The sequence below is a fragment of the Charadrius vociferus genome, unplaced genomic scaffold, assembly GCF_000708025.1.
Source record: "Charadrius vociferus isolate BGI_N301 unplaced genomic scaffold, ASM70802v2 scaffold514, whole genome shotgun sequence".
Taxonomy (NCBI): Eukaryota; Metazoa; Chordata; class Aves; order Charadriiformes; family Charadriidae; genus Charadrius; species Charadrius vociferus.
The window spans coordinates 2,037,279-2,062,122 of record NW_009648118.1 but is presented as its reverse complement, the minus strand read 5'-3'; the positions used below and the strand labels follow the sequence as shown (position 1 = coordinate 2,062,122).

At 36.6% G+C, this 24,844-nt stretch overlaps 1 protein-coding gene across 1 annotated transcript; it reads right to left on the bottom strand.

Annotated features, from left to right (window-relative positions):
• Positions 1–2,189: 2,189 nt before the first annotated feature.
• Positions 2,190–24,094, bottom strand: FGL1 (fibrinogen-like 1). The gene is made up of 8 exons (XM_009883910.1): positions 24,012–24,094; positions 19,034–19,109; positions 13,262–13,442; positions 10,685–10,844; positions 8,410–8,507; positions 7,383–7,471; positions 6,645–6,832; positions 2,190–2,721 (listed from the first exon to the last, which is right to left on the bottom strand). The coding sequence occupies exons 2-8, from the start codon at positions 19,097–19,099 to the stop codon at positions 2,562–2,564; spliced, it is 942 nt and encodes a 313-aa protein (XP_009882212.1). The 5' UTR covers positions 19,100–19,109; positions 24,012–24,094; the 3' UTR covers positions 2,190–2,561.
• Positions 24,095–24,844: the final 750 nt, after the last annotated feature.

The following is a 24,844-nucleotide window of genomic DNA, read 5'->3' as shown; positions in this document are numbered from 1 at the left end:
AAAGTCCTTGTTCTGAAAAGCTTCACTCCAAATAAACATCTAAATGCATGGTGAGATGTACAAAGAAGGATTTGGTCCTCCTTCATTTTATGATTTCCAATAGAGAGAGGGAGTCAAAATTCACATCAGAATACGACAAAAGCATCCTAACTCAGCTGAAAGATTTCATTAGTGTTCTTGTTAGTAAAGAGGATGAATTTATGCCGCTGCAAACAAAAAAATTACTGCAGATTTTATGAGCACAATCTGAACGTGCTAAGTCTTTTCTGTGTGCTAGAGATCCAACTTTGCTGTACTTAAATACTCCATGTCTTTTATTTAAATCATGTGGAATATGATCTGTCTTGATACTCTCCAAATATATGAGCTAATCTTTCCATTTTCCTGTGAAAAACTAAGGGTGTTTTTGCAATTTCTACATAATGTCATCTATGTTTTTGCAAAGAATTAAATCCTCCTCCTAGAGTAGCAAAATAATTTGAAAATCATTATGGGAAATACTGTAAACACAACATGTTTTTAAACTACTCCAAGACTTCCGTCACATTATTAATGACCCATACCTACAGACCTGCTTTTAGAGTTACACAGGAACCCATTTTAAATTCTGTAATAAAATTGGATAAAAATACATATCAGATGTTCTGTTTTAATGTTGAATGCTGAATATATATCTCTCTATGTAAATATATACATATATACATGCACGCATACATACGCTGGTATTCCTTCCTGTCAGATACAGAATTTAATTTGGTTTAACTGATTAAACAGAGATCTGCTAAAGGCTTGAACTCTCTAGCAGCATATCTATTGATACATCATGAAAAAGACTGGATTATCTAGAATACCTGCTATTATCACAAAAAGCGGAGACCTCAAAACCTCTATATTGCAGATTTTTATCAGCACCATTTTTACATGATAATGTTCTTTTTCGCTGCCTGAACTCCATTTTTTCTCTACTTAATTCCCTTTTTCAGTTTAGGTATAACCTGATTTATCTTATTGAGTGAGATGATTGTTTCATATGAACCCTCTCTTTTTTCCCCCTGTTGTTCTACACATCCTCCCTCCTTATTCCATGCAATACTTTCAAGGATTCTTGCCAACTTTTTGTTTTGGAGGTTGGAAATGGAAGGAAAAATGGCCACGCAGGGAGTTACCATCCAGCTGACCTGTATTCGTATCAATGTAGTTATAAACTGACTGATAAGATTGCCAAAAGTTAGTTTCAATTATGTTAAGCTTGACTGAAACTGGCTGCCAGGTTCAAAAACTGTATTGGGACAGAGGGAGAGAGACTGGCAGTCCAACCACAAAAGCAAAATTATTTTATGAAAGCAGGGAAATAAAAGTGCCCAAGTTTGGCTCAGATCCATGTGTTGTTTAAAATCTTCATTTGCATCTGCTCAGCAGAAACGGATATTTCATCAGATAGCTCTGTAGAGAGTGTTCCTATCTGTTCCATGGCAGCAAGCACTAATCAGCGATTCTTGTTATTACTGGCTATTAGAGTCTATTGTGGTGCTAGGCACAAAAGCCAGTGGTAGGCAGAGTCTCTGTTATGATTTTTCTTGTACATCTGCAGCTTGAGAAGGGGGAAAGCCCAGGGAGCCAAGACAAGGACACAGGAAAAGGAGAAGATAATAGGCTTAGAAGCAGAACCATGTTGAAGTGATTGAACAGGGCATTCGAATTTGGAGAGTTGTGGAGACTAACAGATACATAAAGACAGTAAAAATTTATAGAGTCAAGCACTAAGAACCTCTACGATGATTTCAGTTGCACACGAAATACACTTCCCTCTACACATGTATTATGATAATCTGTGTTCAAAGCATAGCCCACTTTAGTTAGTTGCAGCTTTTGTTACTTAGCCTTTTGGTAAACTCCAAATGTCAATACATTAAAGTCCAAGTTTTGTTACCAAATGTTAGCCAAAAAAAAAAAAAAAAAAAAAGACAATGGTTACCAAGAAGAAGAAGGGCATAACTACTGACCATCAAAATGTCAGATTTAAACATTGCCTCATTCTTTATACTTTTAGTTTATGCTATGTACAAAACACACACAAGAAACAAATCAGAGGAATTGACAGGCAACTCACTTCTAAAGCTTTGAATCATTCCAAAGAATGTTAAGTTCCATCCACTGAGTACACCAGCCTTACACTTGTATTTAAACATTTTTTTGGTTGTAATACATACAATTAATTTTCACTTTTGAGACACGGTGACAATACTGTTTTTTTTAAAAGGTGAAAGGATTTGTAGTTACTGCAGAAGCCAAAAATTCTCCATGTTGATGAAGATGTCCTTATTCCTAGGTGAATGCCTGCCTGTTTAAAAAAAATCTTGTACACATACTAGCACTAGTATTTGTATCTACAGATTCATAGGCCAGACTGTCTTCTCATTTACATCTCATAAAACTACTGGTTGCAGAGGAATTATTCCAGATGTAAAAATGCACAGATGAGAAGCAAAAATCTGCCCATCTGCTTTAATTTGGATTGATTTGCTAAAAGATTAACCAGATAAATCGCCTTAATAAAATACTTAAACACTATTAGGTTCAAAGTCTGCTGGTCTGACCTTCATGACAACGGATTTCAGAGAATACCACCACCCATGCCAAGTGTACCAAACAATCCCGTTGTCCGTCTTTGCGGTGTAGGGGCCTTTGTAGTACAAACCGTTCAAGTTGGCAGAGTGACACCTGGTGGAAAAGTAAAGGAAAAAATAAATAAGGCTTCCTGTCGAGAAGTTGCAAGCATTTCTAGTTTCTGTACAAGTCAAAAACTTTGCCATGTTGATAAATGCCCATTTTGACAGCTGCAAAAATTTGCATTTGTGGACTTCAGTGCACCTAAACAATAAAAGTTTAATTAGGGCACAACTGCTCTTAGCTTCTTTGAAACAAAAATTCTTGTTCTTTCCACATGTTTTCTGACATTACTAGCTCTCTCAGTTTTGCCTGCTAATCTCTTTCAGTGGAGAATTATTCCAGAGTTGTTCAGGTCATGTGTGGCAGCAGGGCACACACCATGCAAAACTCTGGGAAAGAAACACTGTTCTGCTTTTTCTTGTTCCAGAGTAGCCCCTCTTAAGTTCTGCAGCTACCCAACATGGTGTTTCATATGACAAAAAACTGAATACCACCATCGGTTTGCCTATTCAGCTGTGGACTTCTATTTAGAAATAGATGAGATCTGACAGCTAATTAAACGTAAGTATACCAATTCACTGGCACTGGCATATTATTTGACTATACAAAGTACTTTTTTTTTTTTTTTGGTTCTTTAACACACTGAAGCAGAAATGCTGTTACAGTTTATTAAATACAGTAGTTAAAACAAACAAACAGAAAAACCTCTTGCAAAACTCAAAAGGCTTGAATAGGTACCAGCATAACTTGACACTCCTTTGGTTTCTACAAGAAGTTTAGATCCTTATGTGAGAGCAAAATGGTTGTTTCTTCTGCAGCACATTGTAATGAATCAGCTTGGTTTATCTGCCCTTTCAGTATTTTGTTCTAAGTGTGGTTAGTATCTAGCTGTCGAATACCATGACGGATTTCAAAAGCAGACTTCAGAAAATATGCAAACAGAAAACAGTCCAAATGAACCTTACGGTTATTTGGAACCTTATTATTACTGGCAAATCTTACTCTCTTTGGCTTTGCTTACACTTCATTAACAACAGTTTTTGAGAACTGAAATAAAAACTGTGATAAAAGCCTCATAGGAAAACTCATATATATATATATGCTTATTTGTTGCTTACAATTTTTAAGCTCAATTTTGGTAATGTGTTGGCTGAAAGATTATAAACTGCAGATATGAAAAGTGACTTTGTTTTTGAGAATGACAAACTTGCGTCAGAGCTGACAGAATCTTTCTAGCCATACAGATTCCGTGTTGAGCCAGCACGCTGTCTGCTTTGGATCAAAACGCAGATTTCATTAGAAGAATCATAATTGCTAAGAGGTATCTAGATCAACTGAACCCCTTCTTTTACTTTCTTTGATGGAAGCAGGCAAACCATGATTTTGTCAACAGCAACATGAGCCAGTAACAACTCTTAACTAGTGCTGGGAGGCACTAATAGCAAAAATATACAGTATTCTGTAACGGACTGGATGCTCTGAAGTAACTGAACATACTGAAGAAACAACTGGCATGTGATTATTGGTATGATATTCTGAAGCAACATTCATTATTGACAAGTCAATAAACACCTTAAAGTTAGCCTGTGTTCCTCCTTTCTTTCTGATAGGCTAAATTTTAAAGTAAAAGACTGCACTGCAATAGTTTAAGAAGTACAGTCAACTCTCAATTACCCATGGACATTTTATCTCAATTATATATTAACCGTATGACGGATGTGGAGAGATGGAGTTGGTTCCCTGAAGAACTGTTTGAATTCTGCCTGGACTTACTGACTCCAGTAGGGCCCCACATGGCTGTAGCTATGATTGTTGAGGCAGGAAGCCTGAGTTTGTGAGATCTGTGGCCCCAACTTGATGTCTGGCAGATCCAGTGTGATCACCCATGCATGGTGTAACTAAAACTGGGAGCACTGGGGAGATAATAAGCTCATGTCCCACTAGACCTGTTAGCTCTTCTTTTACCAGTTATGAACCTACTGACCTTTGCAACACCCTGGACGTAGGAAAGCGTATGACCTGGGTGTAGTACCAAAGTGAACTCAGCTCTGTGGATTTGCATCCAAGCTGAAAAATCTCTTCTAGAGCTTTGCTTGCAAAAGAATGCAGAGAGGCCACTTTTCTGCAGAAGTCCATGATAACAAGTGCCAAGCTGGAGCAAGACCACTGACTTTAAACTAGATCTGAGCTACTTCCATGCAGCCCCACTTGTGTCACATCTCTTGGTATTCCTATTATCTGGGCTTTTCTGTACTTCATTAGTTGAGATAGCAGAATACTGCCTATAAAAAATTCCTTCATAGCTGGAAGCTCCTATATAAACCAGCCAAGAGCACTAATTCCTTCTGTGTTTGCTAATCTGTGCATGACAAATAAATGTTCTGAGTGCTTTCCTTTCTGTGCCAGTACTGTTCTTTTGGGTAGGATTTAAGGATACTGACATTTTCTAGTATTTTGCAGTATTCAGTTTTATGTTAGACTTAACATAATAAAAGTCAGTAGCAAGGCAGTGGAATAACACTATTCATAACTCATTTTCATTATCCAGATAGCCTGTCACTTTAAGAGCATGAGCTACACAGCCATAATAGGAAGTAGCCTGGTAGGAGTCAGCTATCTTTAGTAGTTATGTAGCACCAACTACAAGGTATTAATAACTGGCGGGTTCTGCCGTACAGCTACTTTTGCAAATGGGTCATTCTTTTGTCCAGCCCAATCCAGTATTTTAAAAAAAAAAAACAATTTAAAAGACAAAAAAATTATGCAGTTGACTAAAAGTGATTGGTTATTCACTCTTAATGAACTCCATGGCATGGTATCAGAGTTTTATGCTACCTGAGGTCTAGATATTCCTCTAAATCCACAAAAGTTCTGAATTAATGGGAAAAGGATCTCCAACACAGTTGCCTTTTCCATTTACATCTTAGCTTTCATAAGAACTGCAAAAAAACTTTCTCTACATGTGATTTTTTCCATGTCTTAAACATTCTGCTGACCCACTATCCATACAAATATATTAAAATGTATTAAAATAAGCAATCAGTTGTGAAACATTGAGTTAATAGCTACATCATATCAGCTAAGGTGGTCACAGAATACTTAAGGAAACAGAATTTGGAAAATGAGGAGTTAAAAAACAGAAACAAAGGATGACACAACAGAGAGAAACAATGGAGTTGTTCCAGCCTGGCAGCTCTTGCCAAGTGAACTGAGATCACAGCGAGAGAGTAGTACACTTCCCTGAGTTGTATTTTAAAACTCTCTATTACACAGCTAGATTGCATTGTTTCTCTTCATGGCTATATTTATCTAATTAATTAAGGGAAAGAACTTAGCTACCTATACAGGCAGTGCTAAGGCTACCAGTTTTATCCTCTCTTTTTGAATTGGTATTTTGTAAGTGGTATTTTAAAATACTTTTACTGAACCCTATTTAAAAAATCTTCCTCTCAGTCCAGCCATGCTCACTGACAGAAAGTGAGTGGATGCATTCCCATCTTGATTTAGAAGGAATAACAAGAGTGACAGGCTGTGAACTGAGGTGAAAAAAATGAGGCTTAATAAGCCGGCACTAGCTTAACTTGTCAGATACTCTGCGGTACTGCCACATCTGGTCTAGTGCAATGCAGCTGAAATGCAAGAATGAAGTACAACAGGGATACATCTGCAAACTCTACATGACCTACTTGTGTAAAAACTGGTTACCTTAAAGGGGCAGAATTATCTTCTCCTTACTGGCTGACAGCAAAGACGACTGAATCTTATGGCAAATACCGTTATGACAGAGCAGCTTGAGCTGTGCGGTAGGTGCTGTCCCTTCTAAGGTGAGTCTCAGCACTGAGATCTCTGGTAGGGGTCAAGGGCAGACTGCAAATATAATAAACAATGCCAATCCTATTTTCTACCACATGGCATTATTGTATGAATACGCATGAAGCAGAATAGTTGACAATACTGATAGAAAATCAAAATACCTGTTAAACCACCAGCCAGCCTTTTCCTCTTCAGCACAGTTCCCTTCATAGTTGTCATTATCCCTGTCTCTAGTACTGAATTTCATTCCTCGATGATCAGCCCACCATTTTACTTCAGGATGAAATCCACCAGTAAGGGAATCACCAGCTGTACCAGAGTATTCACCACAGTTCATCTCATAAGAATGCTAATGAAAAATGTGAAGAAAGGAAAAAAAAAAATCCAATATGTCTTTGATCTTTAGCATGTCAGAGAGTGAAAACACAAAGAGAAAACTAATCTGTTCCATTTGCTACTATTTTTATGCTCAGAAATGTCATGCCACTTAAACACTGTGTACTAGATAATAATGCTTACCAGTCATAAAATTTGTCAATAACCTTATGTATAAATGGCTTAATAAAACCAATACTAGAGTTAGCTTGCAGTACGCATTCACAGTTCAGAACATCATGTACCACTATTGTTGTAATATCAACAAAAATAGAAAAACTTCTTTTATCCATGGCTGCTAAACCAAATGATTCATACATCTTACAGAAAGTGTGAAACTGATGTATCAATGTAAACCACTATTATTACATATTTCAAACTTCCAAGCATTTGTAAGACAGAAAATATGATAATAAGGTTCTACACAAACCTTTATGAAAATTAGGGAATCTGTATGTTTATTGCCTGTCTACAGAATCCACATTTTCATTAAAACCTCTAGTCATTATTTCGTATTTTATTACCTCTTCATCTGCAACTCTGAATCTTGCATACTGTGCAAAACGCCGTTCGCCTTCAAAATCAGTTAGATCAATTCTTAAAGTATAGTTCCCTTAAGAAATAACAACACAAATTATTTTGGTTAAACGAGTCTATCTCCCTACTTTGCAGAACAAAGTATTACAGTAGAAGATTAAAATACTATGTTTTTACCATGAATCTTATCTCTATCATCACAGTATATTTTATGGGGTTTTATCTTCTTCCTTTATGCATATTAAAGCATATCTTGTTATTCTCTGTCTTTATTCACCTGATTCAGCTTAGAAAATTTTAAAATTATTCCAATACAGATTTTCAACTGTAGACAAAAAATATCTTTAAAAAATGGCCTTATGGCCTTTATGTTTTAGTAAGGTATTTGAGGTGGCAATGAAAGGGTAGTGAAAATCAATCAATGAGCATACACCCAAGAAAATTAGATTTTTGTACTCTGAAGATAAAAGAGTTAAACTAGGACCACATCCTGGTGGCATCGATTTCCACATGAATTAGCTGATTAAGTCAATGGGTAAGTTTTGTATATGCAGCATTCTACAGCAAAGCAGAAGTTATCTTAGACTGAATGACTATTAGAAGATGGAAATAGCTTTCTAAGACTAGCCTAAACAACAGGACAGGCCCAGATCTACCTTCACGTAATAGCCTACGCAGCCACGTAAAGCCCTGACTAAATGAATTGGCGCAGACTGACTCCAGACTGTTAGTGATGCTGACTGTGAGAAGGGCAGAGACAATTGGTTTAAGGTATACTCCCATCTACTGTTCCTTGTTTTACAGGGGCTCTCTGCATGCCACAGGCCCCATGACAGTTTTGAACCTTTTGTTAGAAAACATATATTCAAACGTGTTTTGTTCTGAAACTCGAAGTCCCTGCAGACTAACAGCAGAACTCAGGATTTAAGCTAACAAAAAGGGTAACAAAAAACGGACCAGAAAGAGTAAACAAACAGAAACAATAGAAAACTAACGTAAAAATACAAATCTTACCTTGATTAGTCAAATAATGAAGATTTTTATTTCCAAGCCAATATTCACCATTTGCCAAAACAAAATTTCCAAAGCCTTCTTCATAGTCAGTCCAGACTCTGAAAAGAGTGTAGGTTACTTATTTATCAAAAAAGTAAGTTTGCTTGAATGTTTTTTTTATCATACAACCATACATCACAGAATAATTCAAATTGGGAAGAACCTCAGGAGGTAATCTAGTCCCATGTCCTGCTCAAGGCTGGGTCAGCCATGAGATCAGACCAGGTTTTTCAGGGCTTGTTCAGTCAGGTTGTGAAAACCTCCAAGGATGGAGACTGCACGTCCTCTTTGGGCAACCTGCTGGCTGTTCTCATGGTGAAAAAGTTTTTCCTTATATCCAGTCTGAACCTCTCTTATTTCAACTTACGTACTTTTTCTCTCATCCTCCCGCCAGACACCACTGTGAAAAGCCTGTTTACTCAACAAGCTCTCAAACTGCTCTGTTTTCATAGTGACCTCCTTGTAGGTACAGGCAGGCTACTATTAGGTTCTGCTGAAGCCATCTCGTCTCCAAGCTAAACAAGCCTTAGCCTGTCCTCAGAGGACAAGTGCTCCAGCCCTTGATCATCTTGGTCGTCCTCTGCTGAACTCTTTGTAGGTTCATTATATATCGGAACATTAATAAACAAATATTTGAGACTCTATTAGCTTATTTAAATTGCTGATATTCACATAACTATTTCTGTTTTTCATATGTGAAATGCTGAATCCCACACTACCACTATACTGGTCACTGAATCCCAGTCCAAAGAGTATTGCTAAGGGGTACATTCAAGGTGGTTTAAGATGAACAGATTTTAAGATCAGAAGAAAACACATTTGCTCAGTCCAATCTCTGGTATAGCACAATTTACCCAAAGTGAAAACATTTTTCCTGGTTAAATCCAGGGAATCTAAGAGAACGTGTAGGTGTATCACAAGCATTGTTTCTTTAATTTATTTTTTTAATTAATTTTTTAATTTTTTAAATTTATTTTTCAATTGTTTCTTATAATTTTCTGTGATTTGATTAAGTTGTGAAACTCCTGCAGCTGGATGTCTAATTTTGTAAATTGAGGTATTAGCTAGCTGTTTCCCACTTTGACTTATTGACTGATTCTAACAATTTTTGAACTCATATTGGTGCATGGTTTCAAGAATTGGTGTGTGTACTGAAAGCATTGAATCTTTTCCCTTTCTATAGTGGCTCTGAAACACATTCTCAGTGGTTTTGGTTTCACGACATGTTCTAACAGGGACACAAATATGATCTATTTCCTTGATGAGAAGCAACCATACTTCAACCAATGGGTGAAAGTACTAGGCTGAGGACAGGAAGCCACGAGAGAAAGCAGCCTCGGTGACTTAAGTAGCTGGTAGTCTCTGGCAAGGACGAAGAATGGGCAGTGCGTGGTGGTAACAATTGTAAACTGCTACAGATTGCTTCTGTAGTTTGTCTGACTGTATTTTATAAAATAAAAACAGCAAAGTTTTCTCAGCTGGACTGCAGTTTTTCATGCTCTCCGGGGAGTGCTTCTTTATTTCCTGAGGGTATTGTAAAGGTAGCTACAGTAATTATGAACACAGGTAAGACACAATTCAACAGAAGGATGCAGATATGTGAAAAGCAAATTGGGCAAAGTGGAGGTTCTAAAGAACTTCTTGTTGCAAATATTTGTGGTTTTTATATTGAAGTCTCACAGCACCAAAAATTTCACTTCTGGACATTTCCCAAAAACGCTTGAGTCTTGGCAAAGGCAAGGAGGTTACATGTCCACAAATCAAGTTCTCACCCATCTTGTCTCTCCTGGAGGCATTTTATCATGAGCTACAAATTACTCTGTGGTGGGTTTCCCTCATACTTGTTGCTGATGGTCTTTCAGTTCAAGCAGATTGCTTACATTTTTACTTTTTTAGATTTTCACTATTTGAAAAAGCCAGGGCGGTCCTTTACTTGTCATTAAGAGCTCTTGCTCCAACAATTGTTAATGCGCTTGATATTGAAGTGTCCTCATGTAAAATGCACGAGCTGTCAGAAAAAGACTAGAAGAGATGTCTCCTCTAGAGAGACATCTAGAGAGACAGAGCCAGAAGTTGTATCTCATCTGGATGCTGTTCCACAGAATAACCATTCCTCCTGTTTATCTGAGATAACAACTTATTCATATAATTCTGAAGTTAAGATTTAACTTAGCTCCATCTGGTTTAATGTTTATCCACTTTGTTTCCCGTTTTAATGACTAAGTCTAGTACCTACCTATCAAAATTCTGGCTGCCATCAGAACGCCTCTGAAAAACAGTCCAACCACCCCCTTCAGACATGTCACAGAAAGCAAGGAATTCAGTAGGACTCTGCATAGGTTTCATCTTATAAAATCCACTTTGCTTATGGCCGTCACTGTAGATTTCTGCACAATCTGTTCATAAAAAATTCATTGGACAGGTTTTTTAGTCCAATACTTACTGGCAAAATCAGAAATCAAGTCAATAACAGAAATCACGTCATGTTATATGAGTTACATATGAAACAGGCTAATACAAAGGAAATACCTCTGCAAATACATTTTTATGAGTTTTGCACATTTACTTGTATTTGTGTTGCTTTAAAACTTTACTGGATGTAATTATTTTGACATTTCTTTAAAAGAATATTTTTCTACCATAAAATACTATCATTTTTGTTTTCATTTGACTAGCAAAATAATTCCTCTGGTTTAAGTGGTGTCACTTTTAATTTACAATGGCATAATCCACATTAGAATCTTGTTACAATCATATAACTTCTCTACATATAAAACACAGAGTAACTTTAAAAACAAACATTTACTTCTATGTGAGACTATGGAATAATCAGTGTTAGAAAAGGGAAAGAATTGCTGGGCCTGATTCTCTTGTCCCTTGTACCAAAGAGGTGCAAAAATATATGAAAAACTACTCTCAAAAAGTGCAGTGTATGTGTAAAATGATACCACTTTGGCTTGATACCATGTAGAGTCTGGTCTCCATTGGTGTTAATGACGAATCAGCATTTACAGCAATGACAAAATTCAGAGCTCGTGAAAATATAACAGCAATGTAATTGTATAATGTTATCTTTTTTCCTTTAGGAGTTAAGAAATGAAAGGAGCTCTTTGTTTATATGTAATCTACCATCAAGCAGTCATACAGGAAAGACGTATAATTTTCAACATTTCTGTTTTTCCTGGCAGAGGTAGGGCTGATTAACTGTACGATTTTCCCTGAAAAATTTATGAACGTGTTGGCTGAACTTCCAGGCCAGTTAGGAACTTTCTGAACTATTATATTTCTTCTCAGCGAAAGTGTCAGTGAAGATTAGACAGAAAATAAACATTTTATACTGAAAACAAATAGCTATGCCAGGATTTGAATAAACTCTAATAGGAAGCATAATTTAAATAACAACTAATTTGTCTTTCTAGAGAATGTTTGATTTGCTTATAGAAAATAGCTTTTCTTGTCCGTCATTTTCTTAGTAGATTAGCAAAACACTTAAGCATATTTTAATTTTTAGCAGGTGTATACAGTGTGGAATTTCTCCCTCACTATCTAACCCCAAATTAGCCAGCTCTGTTGACATTAAAATGCTGCAGCAGTTTGAATAAAATAATGTAGTATCAAGCATTTTCCAAGCTATAAGGAAAGTGAAAAAATAATGGAAAAAAAAAATAATCAGAAATCAGAACAACTTAGATCTCTTATTTAGAATCACATTTTAAGAACATAAACTGAGGCATATGCTGAGAAAGGACAAATACCTTTCAGCTAAATGTGGCTTTAATAATGTTTTCCAGTAACAAAGGAGTCAGCCATAATAGTAAAAAAAGTATTCCAGGATGCTGCATACATAAATAAATATACAGCTAAAATTTAAAGTCAGACTTACAACTGCTTTTAATTTCATTTTACTATATTTGATGCTTTGTTGCATGTTGTCATTTCTTCCAGCAGCACAAACACCACAAGTATATTCAAACAAGGCTATTAAAAATCATAGAAGTTAAGACTCTCTAGCACTGGACAACTAGAAACAAGCACCATCCAAGAATCAGATCCCCAAATTGTATTTTCAATCCAACTATTGGTTTGGATGGTGTTTTATTATTTTAAGAGTTTGGGCCTTACTCCAGCTACTACGGGCTAACACACTTAGCCTTCTTCCACTCCAGAGGGACTGGATCACCACCACAATGCTGGTGAGATTACAAAAACAACTTGAAGCCAGTATTTTAGAAGCTGTGATGTCCTGAGCTGAACCAAACTCAGTCAAAATGGTGCAACGTACAGAATATTATTAAAGTGAGATGCAGATGTCATTATGCCAGGTTTATGTGTGTAAATACGGATGTCTCAGGGACCTTACAGATTGGGACAGAGTCGGTGCGTGCTTGTAACCCATGCAACCCTGTGAATGTGTGAATGTGAACTGACCTTGTGGGTTAGAACTTTTTGAGATTAGTCAAAGAAGTGTGTTTAGAAATCTGTAACTGTTTATTAACATTTTGTGAACATGTATTATTGGCTTGTATCTGTTGTATTGCTGACATTTATTGTGAACTTATTGTTCACGTATTGTTTTTTTAATTATGTGCTATTAATAAATCAATAAACCACTTCAATTCTGATTTTATTTATATAGTGTAACATAAACAATTTTTCCCTGCAGCAGCAGGCCTAGGTTAGAGCTGAACACTGTGTTTTAAACAAACCATTTTCTATAAGCTTTTAAAACAATGAGTCAATGGGCCCAATTGTGCCAAAGCTTCTGGGTATCATTACAATGAATGGAAATGAAAAGAATAGCTTCATTTCTAACCTGAATACTGTCTTTTTCCTCCCAAGTCAATGACACTGTTTTCATCTCCTCTGTCACTGTACTGAATCTCTTTCTTCTCTAAAAGCCGTGTAATTTTTAATTGCTGCTGTTTCACACGATGTTCCAGAAGTCTCACCTGGCCCTGCAGTCGTATCTGCTCTTGAAAACAGTTTTGTAGATCCTAGTGAGGAAAACATGTCTTATTGTAAAATCAACAATTTTTTGTCATGTTTAACATGTGACACAAAAAAACAACCAAAAAAACCATAAATAAAATTTAACTTGATTAAAACATTTTGGTCACAATTTCCTACAGTAGCTATGTTGACTTCCTCCTGCTACCTCTATTTAAAACTATTTGGTATATTACAGAGTGTCCAAACATATACCTGCTTTGCAAAGAGACCTTCTCTTTAATTGTGGTAACTACCAGCTCCCACTGCAAACAGGCAGAGGGGACTTTAGGGAAAAACACTATAGTACAGACCATACCATAAAAATTGCTTATTCTATATCACCTGCCACGTACAATGATTTACTACCCAGTGAGAACTGCTACTAACATTGTGAAGGTTCTAAAATTCCAGAGTTTTAAAGAAGCACAGTCTGCATTGATACATATTGTGCATTTTTCAAATGCTTTTAGATTACACACTTATTATGATAAGAATCTTAACATCGCCAACATAAATATCGTAAAGTTTCAAGCTCATTTTTGGCATGCTAAAATAAGTAGTCCCTAAGTTGCAAATAGGCATGAAAAATAAAAGTTAAAAACTTAAAGTCAATATTGTGCTGTGACTTGTACACTTAATTTTGCCATGCAGAGTGGTGAGAAATGTGGCGATTCTGATATGGTGATACCTAGCGCTCATTTCACCCTGGTGCAAACACGGATATGTGACAGGAGAGCTGGAATAACTGTTCCAAACTCTGACACGCTGAATGTATGCAGAGCAATAAATAATTTTTTTTAGATTAATGACTCTGGTAAAATAGCCAAAATGAACAGAACCCAATCTAGGGAACTTAAATTAAAACAGCCTGTACAGTTTCAAATAGATATTAAACAAATTTTATTTCAACATAAGGAAAAAAGCCTTTGGGGTTTTATGATACATTTTACAAATGTGACATGAGGTTTTGCATCAGTAATATTGTGTCTGCAATTTTATACGAGCAAACAGAGTTGAGTAGCTATGGTGCTTGCACGAGAGCACAACTAGCACTGTACAAGCAAAACCAGAGGGCAACCTTTTGGAAATCTGATATGCAAGATCAAATAGGCAGTAGTTCTAAATTGGGGCAACCTTATTCATAGGGCAACATTATTTACGTGAGCTAAAGATGCAGACCTGTAGCAGTTGCCATCCATGTGGAAGAGCTGATACCTTAGAACATTGCCCTATTACACTGAACTATAGAACTGTATCTGAAGCAGCGTACTGATGTGCACCTCCAGTGGCATCCACATACTTTCATTTGTAGCAGGCTCAGGCTTCACCTATTTTCTGTGAACACTCCCACCAAAATGTTTCTTGTCACTTTCCTGCTGCAGCAATTATTTTTTTTTTTCTCTCCGAAAAGCTGGTACCATTCTGTAAGTTTCTATGCAGCACAAACACAGATCTGGTTAGACTGACTTTTCTGGCAGTACCATTCACCAGAACTTCAAGAATAAACTTTGTGAATTAAACTAACAGTATTAATGAAAATCTGCATTTTATGACCCTACTACATGCAGATTTTATTCATAATTAATTTTTGGTACTAGTTAAAAAGCAGAGGAACTTCTGCTACTGTCAAGGAACATCCATATAAACTGCGTCATGACTATGACCTGTTATTTCTGATAGAAATAAGCGTTGCAGGCCCCTTTTTCACTAGAGAAGATGCAATTCACTTTCAACAAATAGACAAATGAATTAGAAACATTTCAAGAGAGTATTTGAAGATAAAAGAATCTATGTCCATGAGTTCATTGAAATGGTTCCCAGCCATGATGTTCCATTTGCCTGCAATGTTTAGTCAGACTGAAAAATTTGATGATCAGGCTTTGCAGCACAATCCTGAACACAGGCCTCTGCTTTAAGTATTTCTGAATTAACTCAACTGCAATCTAATACACATGGTGGCATAAAAGAATGGGGAATATACATGTGGCAGGACTAGGCAGTTCGTCAGTGATCTGTTCGAGAGGAAAAGGCTGAACTGCCTCTCTGGGTTTGGGCTGCCCCTGTCAGGCTGCTTTGACAGCAGTGTGTCTGCAGACTCCAGCTCTCTGCTTGCTACGAGGTCCTGAGAAGCCATTAAGACGCTTGACCACAAGGAGGAGCTGTAAAGTAAGAGGCATGTTTACCAAACACTAACAGTTTTAGAAGAATAAACAAAGCAGACGGTGACCTAATATCCCTAGAGTCCTTATTTATTTAACAATACTCCCTTGAAAATCTTTTTCAGTTGTGACATCTATACGAGATCCCTAGCACATCCTCCTTTTCTTCTAGCAGGAAAGAAGAGAAGAAAATACTTAAAATACATGCACATACAGAACAAACTTGCAACAGTGGCTTAGAGGGATGTTTTTTGACCACAAGCACTGGTAAACGTGTGACATATTGCATATTACAAAGAAAGGATGCACGATTATGCAGCCTTTCCAGGGTGGTTGTCTCAACTTGTATCTGTAGCTTCATATAAATCCTTCACAAAAGCTGAGTTACATTGGGAAATTCAGAAGAGGCTTCCTTGACAGGTCCCTGCAAATTCTCAGACTAGCCCCAAGTGTATACAGAAAATTATTGAGAACCGGATTGCTGCATCGGTGTGTTGAGAAAGAGTGAATAAATAATAAAAAAAAATATTTTCATGCTCACCCTGACAAGCTAATGCTAACTATAGAAGCAAAGCTGTCAAAAAAACCCATGTTAACAGTCACATCAAATATTAATCCTAATCACATTAAGTTAAGAGTGATAAAGGAGCCACCATGCCACGCTTACCGGTTTTACTGCAGTGTTTATATATTGAGAAGGTGAGCCTGTATCAATCTTAACTCAGTACTTGCAACCTTGGAGAACATGGTAAAACACCTTAGGAAAAGACCTGGGTGATCCTGGAAATGGTGGCCCCAGTTGCCAGCCCCTTGCAGTTTCATAGGCCAGACTTCAGGTGGGTAGTCTCTTTAACACGTGGCAAGGTCTGGGCCACAAAGAGCTAGTTTGAGTTCTGGAGAGAGCATGAGCCTGGGTGTCTGAGGAGAGGCAGCTACAGGCTGCTAAGTGTGTTTCTTTCAGGTGTAGTTACAACGCATCTATCACTTCACCTATTCATACTGCTAAAAGCCGTTCTCCTACTGGGATTAAATTACGTAGTAAAAGTACAGAATTTCTCAAAAACTATTATCGTACCTTAGAAAAACTTGGTATATAAAAGTTAGTATGACACTACTTCATATACCACCATAAAAGGTCCTTTCCTTTAAATCAAATTAAACATGGTTGCAACAGGCTATGCCTCTAAATATTATCCTTAGCTTTGCATTTTAAATTGATATTTTCTTTCTGTTTACTTAAAAATTGTGAATTACTTCATGAAAATGAAAAACTAACACTGAGCTGATTCTCATCTGCTTTACAGACAATAGAGTTATTTTGGGGTGAACAGTAACGTATCTACATGACACACAGCAATTTTCTGATTAAAAGGATTTAAGGTCACAGTGCTGGTAAATAGTAAGTGGCAGTCAAGAAAGCAACAGCCATACTGAATAACTACACCATAAGAAAGAAGTGACTGAGCAGAAATAGAAAGTAACCTACATATGAAAGGTACTGGTATCCGATACTTTGCTTTCTCTCCAACTCAGCCTCCTCACTGAGGTCTCTTTCTGTCAACTCCAGAAAAATCCCATTATACTGGACAGCAAAACCACAATTCTCGTATTTGGAATTCCCCACCTGTTTTTCCCATAGGACAATCACAAGTTAGCCATGTAACTTCTCGGTGGATCAATGTGGCTTTTAGATCTGCACGTTTTCAGATGGTTCTCTTAATGTACTACTACCCTCTTTCATGGAATAACTCTTTTAAAATCATTGGAGTTAAACCAGAAGCAAACAGAAGGTAAACAGAAGCAAAATGTAAGTTAGTGTTTTAAGAATCAGCAGGTGTAACATATTGCTATTCCTTTTGTTAGATACGGACCAAAGTTAAACTATTATGATGTTGAAATACACACAAAAAAAGTGAATTTGCGTGGTACTGTCTCCAGTGGATAGTGGTGCCCACTGACTGAAACCAGACTGAACATAACCTGTTCTGTCTGTTTCAGTGAAGCAACTGCTTGTTCTACACATTGAGGAGCAATTATCTAACAACTGCTGACAGCTCTGCTCTTGGACATGTGGTCCCACATTTAACCAGCTGCTGCAATTAATGTGCATTCACAATCTTTATTTCATTATTGTGTGAATTATTAGCAGCTAGTGACATTCCATTAAAATTGATGCTATAAATTAGATTCAGAATACTTTATGAAAACTATAAAAATACAAACTGTTTACTTGAGGTGTTATTTCATATATTTTTAGAATTTAGATGAGCTCCAAAAAATCTCTGTTGAAGTTAGTGTTTTAATGAGACTAAAATGTGAAAACTTAGAGAAAGTTTCAGAATGTTCCCAGTTTTTAGTCACAGGGTCAGCTAAAGTCCGTAATACTCCAAATGAAAAATCAAAAGATAGCAAATGTATTTCACTGTAATGCCTTTTTCTCAGTAGGCTTCTATAAAAATTAGTAATATTTTTCTCTGCTGAGCAGAAGTGCTTACAGAGGCAGGTGCTTCCTATTCTGCTCCTACAGAGCTACTTATCTGAACAAAAGGCTTCCATAAGACAATGTAAGCCACAAACAATGATGCTCACCTAGCAGTAAATTCAGCAACCACTTCCACCTACGCAATTATGAATGAACAATTCAATCTCCCAGGTCCCTGCTAGTTAGGACCCGAATATCAAACTAGGAAGGACAGCCAAGACAGGCAGTACATGACCGGTGAGGTTAGATGTATTTTAAGCAGTGGAGTAAGTGTGATTGTGTTAGGGTTTTTGTTGGAGAGGCAGAAGGTTTTGGGAGCTGGAAGTGAAGCAGCTTTGATCATTGTTTCTGAATGTGAAGCTCACATGAAGCTGTGGATCTTATTTGAGAAAAATTTGTATGGCAAGTGGGCAAGGTAGAAAAGGATAGAAAAACTGCTTCCTGAGTGTCAATGACCAGAACTACTGCTGCAGCCATCACTTTAGGAGTTCCTGGGCTTTGCCTTTCTGTAAGTATGCTGCTCAAAACAAAAGGTGTTATTCTGAGTTAGCATTACCCCTGAATGGCAGTATAACTGTCTTGTGTGCCTTCTGTACAATGTGCCTGTCAATGCATCATAGGATACCTTTTTTAGCAAAGATACTCTATCGCCTCCTATTTCTTGTTGGATCCAGTAACAAACTGACTGAATTACTTTCTTCAGTGCTACTGCCCAGTCATTTATCTTCCATTGTATGTTTATGCATTAGTTTCCTCTTTCCTTATTGGAAACCTGTCCCCACTGACCATAATTTGATGTTATTTCCCCAGTCTTTCAGTTTTGTTCTGAATTCTAATCTCTTCCATCAAAGATTCTGCCATCCCATGTAGTTAGATACACTGTAAGTGCTATGGAGGACAAGGTATGAAATATTTAGAAGAAACTCTATAGGCAAATTTAATTACTAGAACTTACAGAGCTGCCAATGGCATCCATCAAGCTAGCTGCAAGGACAAAATCAATCATTATCAAAATCTTCATTCTTTGGAAGCTGTGAAGTAGAGAAGCAAATTAAATACTAGTTAACAAACATTAAAAAGAATTATTTACGCCTGATATTTTAAATTTTATTAAAAATAATCTACTTATGCTATAATTATTTTCTTACATATTGTAAATACAATGTATATTTAGGTTTCATTACAAATATCTAAAATATTATGATCAAGTACAGCTCCAAAATCCAGTAAAAACAGAATTTATCCTTTTAGGCCACTTTATATCAGAGCCCTCCATGTATTTTAGGACAGCTATTCAAGATTCAAATCCACACATTTCACTGTGAAACAAGACAAAAGCAAAATGGCATTTTAAAATGCTCTGAAAAGCAGGACAATATTCCTTCTTGCCCTTTAAAGTTGGGAGAAAGCTCTCTGTTATATTCAGGTAATTAAAATCTGAATCGGGCTAGTTGTCCTTGAATTAAAGAAGATTTGTGCAACTCCTGTGTGACAGGAGAGGATGGAGATAATTTTACTCCTATAGAGTAATTTTGGGGAAAAATGCATAAGAGTTATCAGCTTTTATTCTAATGGTGACAAAGATGGCATCTTTCGAATGATAGCTATGCATACCTGTATGACCCACAGCACTTTAAATCCCATTATTTCATATAAAAACTATTTTATATGCCAAAACAATCACCATTGTATCTCACTGCCTTCCAAACATTAGCTGATATAACTTCACAATTTTCTGTAAGGTAGATGTGTGCTTTTCAGCCAAGGCCTCCAATTACTAAAATAGATTATGCATTAACCAATTCTAAATTGATTAGTTAAACTGCTGCAAGCTATCAGCTGAGGAATGTTTCTTTTTCTTTTTTTTTTTAACTTAAAATATTTTCATTTAGCATAAGCTAACGCCTGTTTAAACCAAAATATGTGTCCACTCTGCTTTTTCTACTTATTACACTAAATCAGCTAACTATATGTTAAAACATTTGTGGTCAGACAAAGCATGAGACCTGTAATAGAGATTAATGATTCAATTTCAGCATGTGCTTACTGAAACACCAACTTTATGGAACGTTCCACTCATGTTTCTACAGGAATTAATATAAAAGACCACTGAAACTTTGGCAGACTGTGCTTTTTACTGTACAAAGATAAGCAAGGTGCTTATGTTAAGTATGTTTTTAAGTTCTTGTAAAATTAGACAAGTCCAACTTTTATTTTCACCAATCATCTCTGAAAACCTCCTGCAACAGAACCAACTACAGCCCAGCCAAATTTCAGTTTTTCAACACCTACCTATAAAATACTTAGGAGGCTTTTTTTTAACTTAGTCATCTTATTTAGGTAAGCAACAGGTTTTTTTTTATTTTTAGTTCTGAGTTTTGCTGGTTTGAAAGCAGAGTTGTGAGTCCCAAATATATCTGTATAAAACTCGTTATACCACTACTTGCACTGGACTGATGCAGATCCAAGGTGTTGAGGGTACTCTGTACCCAGTGAGTACAGAGCATTTTTGAGACATGCAACATCAACCATTAAGCTGTAAAGCACTATACTAAGCTCATGTCTATCTAAGGATTCCAAAGGAATCCATTAAAAACTATCTATCTATAAAATGTTCCTTGAGTAGAAAGTGTGAACTGAAAATCTTTGCCTAAGTTATTTCTGTGCCATGAAATTTCTGAATTTTAAGTTGTAAGTTGATCTTCATGCTAACCAAATAAATGTTATATAATTTGAATTAGAAACATAAGGCAATGCAACAAGTTCTGCTACTGTCTGAAGTGGGGAATCCTATGAATTTCAGCCTTAAAAATGGAGGCGGAGGGGGGAATCTGGAAGAATTGCCTGGCATTGAATTCTCTTATTAATTTAGATTTCAGAAGCTTCTGCCATGGTAAAACACACACTTTCACCTGATGACAGTAGTAATTATGGCTATTGCATCCACCACTGTTTTGAAAGCAGCTGTTGCCATCTGTTGCAATGACGCTGTAGGAGGAGTGACCAAAGAGTGCATTGGTTATATGGACAACCCGCAAATGATCTGTCTCTGATAATTGCTGTCCTGACTCCATGCATATCTTAAATATGCTTTCTAGGAGAGAAGGGACTATATTTTTCTCACCAGAAGATTCATATTTAACTGTTCTGCTTCATTCTCTGTTATTTTCATTATAAAAGCACGCTGTTCTCCCTCACATTAGTCTTAATATTCAAACTGTTCTATCATGATTTCACTGACTGTGAATGCCTGAATACTGCAATCAATTTCAAATGGGTTGCACAGCTTTACAACTACAGTTTTGTTTTTGTTTTTTTTAAAAAAAGAGTATGAAGTAAAACTTACATACTGTTCAGAGACATTTAAGTTAGTAAAAAAAAAAACAAAAAAACCCTGACTAAGAGGCACAATCAGGGCAGATCACCTCCCTTGCGGCACCTGTGAGCTACTACTATGAGCAAGCTGCACAAAAGGAATGAAGAGCTGAGTGTGGAGTGTGCTGAGTGTGCAGTTGGTTTGGTTTGTCATCTTCAGATGAAGTCACCTTTCTATTTAAAGGGTGCCTCTTTCTAAAGCATGATCCTGTTGTGGGGAACTTCATAAGGGCTGCACTTGGAAAACAACTTTGCGTGTATCAGCTTTAGCACTGAAGTTAGATATATTTAAAAGACATACCGAAATATAGGAATAGTCTTATAAATAAAATGCTAAATGTGATGATTTAAATACATTGCTCAAGATATTTTAATCCTGGGGTTTAATTTTTTAGGAAGGAGTTCGGACAGTAAGCCCAAGATGGATTATTGATCTTGTAGTCACTCACAATATGAGCTCACTATGATCCTAAGAGAATTATGAGGCATATAAAGAGGGAGCAACTGAAAGCTCCATGTCGCAGACCTGTCAGTCAGAATCAGGGAAGACACTGAAACAGAGAGGACATGGGAAAAATAAACCACAGAGTGGACCTGAAGCAGGAACAACTGTTAGGGGGACAAAAATCTTTGTGCTGTTGTCCTCCCAAAAAAAGGAGAAAGGTCAAGAAGACTAGGAAGAGACATGAACACTCAAGCTCTGAAAGGAAATGGCAGACCCAATGGTGTTGCTCTGCTCCTTTCCCTGCCCAGCAGGGAGACCCAGACAAGGCAGAGGACAGTGAGCCGTGCTGATCCTGGAAGGGGCAGTACCTTGTACCTTTGAGACAATTTCTCAGCAGGTATAAACTCCCGTAGCTTATCTGATCCCACAGTTTCAGTCACGTGAGATTCACCAAGTGGTCAACCCTACAGTGAAAAGAAAAGTGTTTAATAGGGTCGAGCCCCATATACATTCAAAGTGCTTTGCATACGCTAACTGAATCAAAAGGTTCAGTCTTGGAATTAATGTGGGTAACTGTTTACTTAGTTTTTCACATTTCCTACAAAAAGTTTCAGAAAAGGTTGTATTAGTAACAGTTCTCTGAAAGTGTACATCCATGCTCTTTGGTAATATGTAAAGCTAAAGTTCTGTTCAAGGGAAGCTTAAAGCCTTGCTCTGGGAAGGCTGCTCTGAAAGTCAGTTTCTTAAAATCATTTCTCCACTCATTTAAATATTTACCCTGGTTGTTATATAGTTATTCAAAATGCATTATCCAGAAATGTACATGGAGGGTAAAATAATGAAAAATGTAGGGGGAGAATACAACCACTAATAAACATTCATGCACAATGAAATAAAAGCATTCACTCAAAAAAAAAAGCAAAAAAAAATACAAATCTTAATCCATGTCACAAATAAAAACAAATGCATAACTTCGCAAATATTTTTGTGTTGTTGATGCTAGTGAATCCAAAGAATTAATATGTGCTGAGAGAGTTCCAAGACTTTTGTTATAACACCTGTGTTGGTTTAACAAAGACAAAAAAATCCCAAATTTGTGTGGGGTGGTCTGTTTCCAGGAAAATCTTAATCTCATACAGTAGACATGGATTATCACACATCATGAGGGAGCAAGAGAAACTTAGTGTAATATTTTCAAGCTGCAAATATAAGCCCTTAACAGCTGAAAAAAAAAGAATCACTTTTTGTTTTAATAAAATTGAAGTTTAAGGGCAACTCTTGTGAAACCTCAAACCATATCCATAGGAGGTTATTCATTTACTATTCAAAGATTACACCTGGAATGTGCACTTCCACAGCTGTGCAGAAAGATTTCTCCAAAGCTATGGAATAAAAATTCTAGAAAGATACCTTTTTCCTTCTCTGTGCCTGGGCCTTCTTTACAGGCTACTCAATCAATCCTATGTTCAAATTTTCCATAAATTTTATGTTTTTCCAAGTATTTCAATAACAAGTTACTAAATAGATTTGATGACACTAGAGAAACTCTGTGCATGAAAATGTTGAACTGTTTTCTTGTTCTTGAATTCTGGAAACAGCCAGCTAGATGGAATTCAGATACCTATTTCTGTTTGTACAGTGTCAATAAGAATTACATTGCTAATAAATACAATAAGAGAGAATCTGCCAAAAGGACAGATAATGACTTGAAAGATTTTTGTTTGCTTTCTTAAAATTCAAACTGGTGTTAATGATTAAATTCAGGCACAAATTTTGCTTTGTTTTAATTAGGTAGTCTTACAAAAATTGCCCCATTTTCCTTATCTGAAAAATGGACAATAATTCATGATTTTATGTACTTTTAGGCTTAAAAAGCAGCCTTGTTCATACAGCCATACATTATCATAAATTTAGAAACTACAGATTTGAATATGAGGTTTATTAACTAACTAGACATTGTAGCAAAATAGCTAGATCCTGCTAAAACATTCATACATCGTTCGCAACATTGCACCAGTTATATGGCCTTCAAAAACATATTACTTTTAAACCATAACTACAGCAATTACCCCAAATTCTTCTTTCTTCCCTCACAGGTACCTAAAATGTTTACCTTTACCCTCTGGACAGAACTCAAAGTTGTTAAATCTTCTTAAGCTGATGCAAAGAATTCCAGAGCCCTTCCCAGGCTGCGATTGTTTTTGCTATTAAATTCTGTAGAGTTGAGGCTTACATCTGCTATGAGTCACTGGGCAGGAATGTTACTGAGAAGTTGCAGTTATCAAGACTAAATTGCAACATAAGAAGGAGAAGACGGCAATTCTGTGCCTAACACAACACTTCTGAAATAAAAATAGACCAAAAATAACAAAGGATCATCCAGTCCCTTTCACTGCTCTGATCCGGGAAATTGCTCTCAGCATCATATTCAGCTATATATTCCCGTGCTTTCCTGACTCAGAGCCTAAATCTCTTAGGCTTCAGAGGTATAGAGAGAGCATGACTGACTCAACTGACTCAGAAATAAAACATAATCACTCAGACTAGAAGTTACATGTTAGATGTGATAAAATAAAAAGAAATCTACTAAAAAAAAAACAACAACCAACCAAAACCAAAGTAACAAACAGTACAAAGCCAAAGGGAACAAGAAAAAAAGGATAAAGAATCTTGTTTGATACACGCCAGTATTTTTTAGCTAAATTGGAAGGCACTCAGAAGCACATGATCTCAGTGACTTGGTTAGAAAAAATCACTTTATATATAAACTTTTTAGAGCCAGATGAACACATCAAAGAATGCTTTAAAATGCAATTCGCTTTGAGTGTTTGCCCTCCTTCTACGTTGGCTCTTCCAAAAAGTTTAATAAATGAGTATGCTTAAAGGAATGCTTCTGGAAGAAGTGAAATCTTAAGGATCTATTGAACAAAAGCAGTAAAAGGAGTT

Coding starts and splice junctions, on each gene's coding strand:
- FGL1 (XM_009883910.1), bottom strand. CDS start 19,099: ATGAAGATTTTGATAATGATTGATTTTGTCCTTGCAGCTAGCTTGATG. Junction 8,508..10,684: donor GGCAGCCAGAATTTTGATAG/GTAGGTACTAGA, acceptor CACTCTTTTCAG/AGTCTGGACTGACTATGAAG. Junction 7,472..8,409: donor TCATTATTTGACTAATCAAG/GTAAGATTTGTA, acceptor TTATTTCTTAAG/GGAACTATACTTTAAGAATT.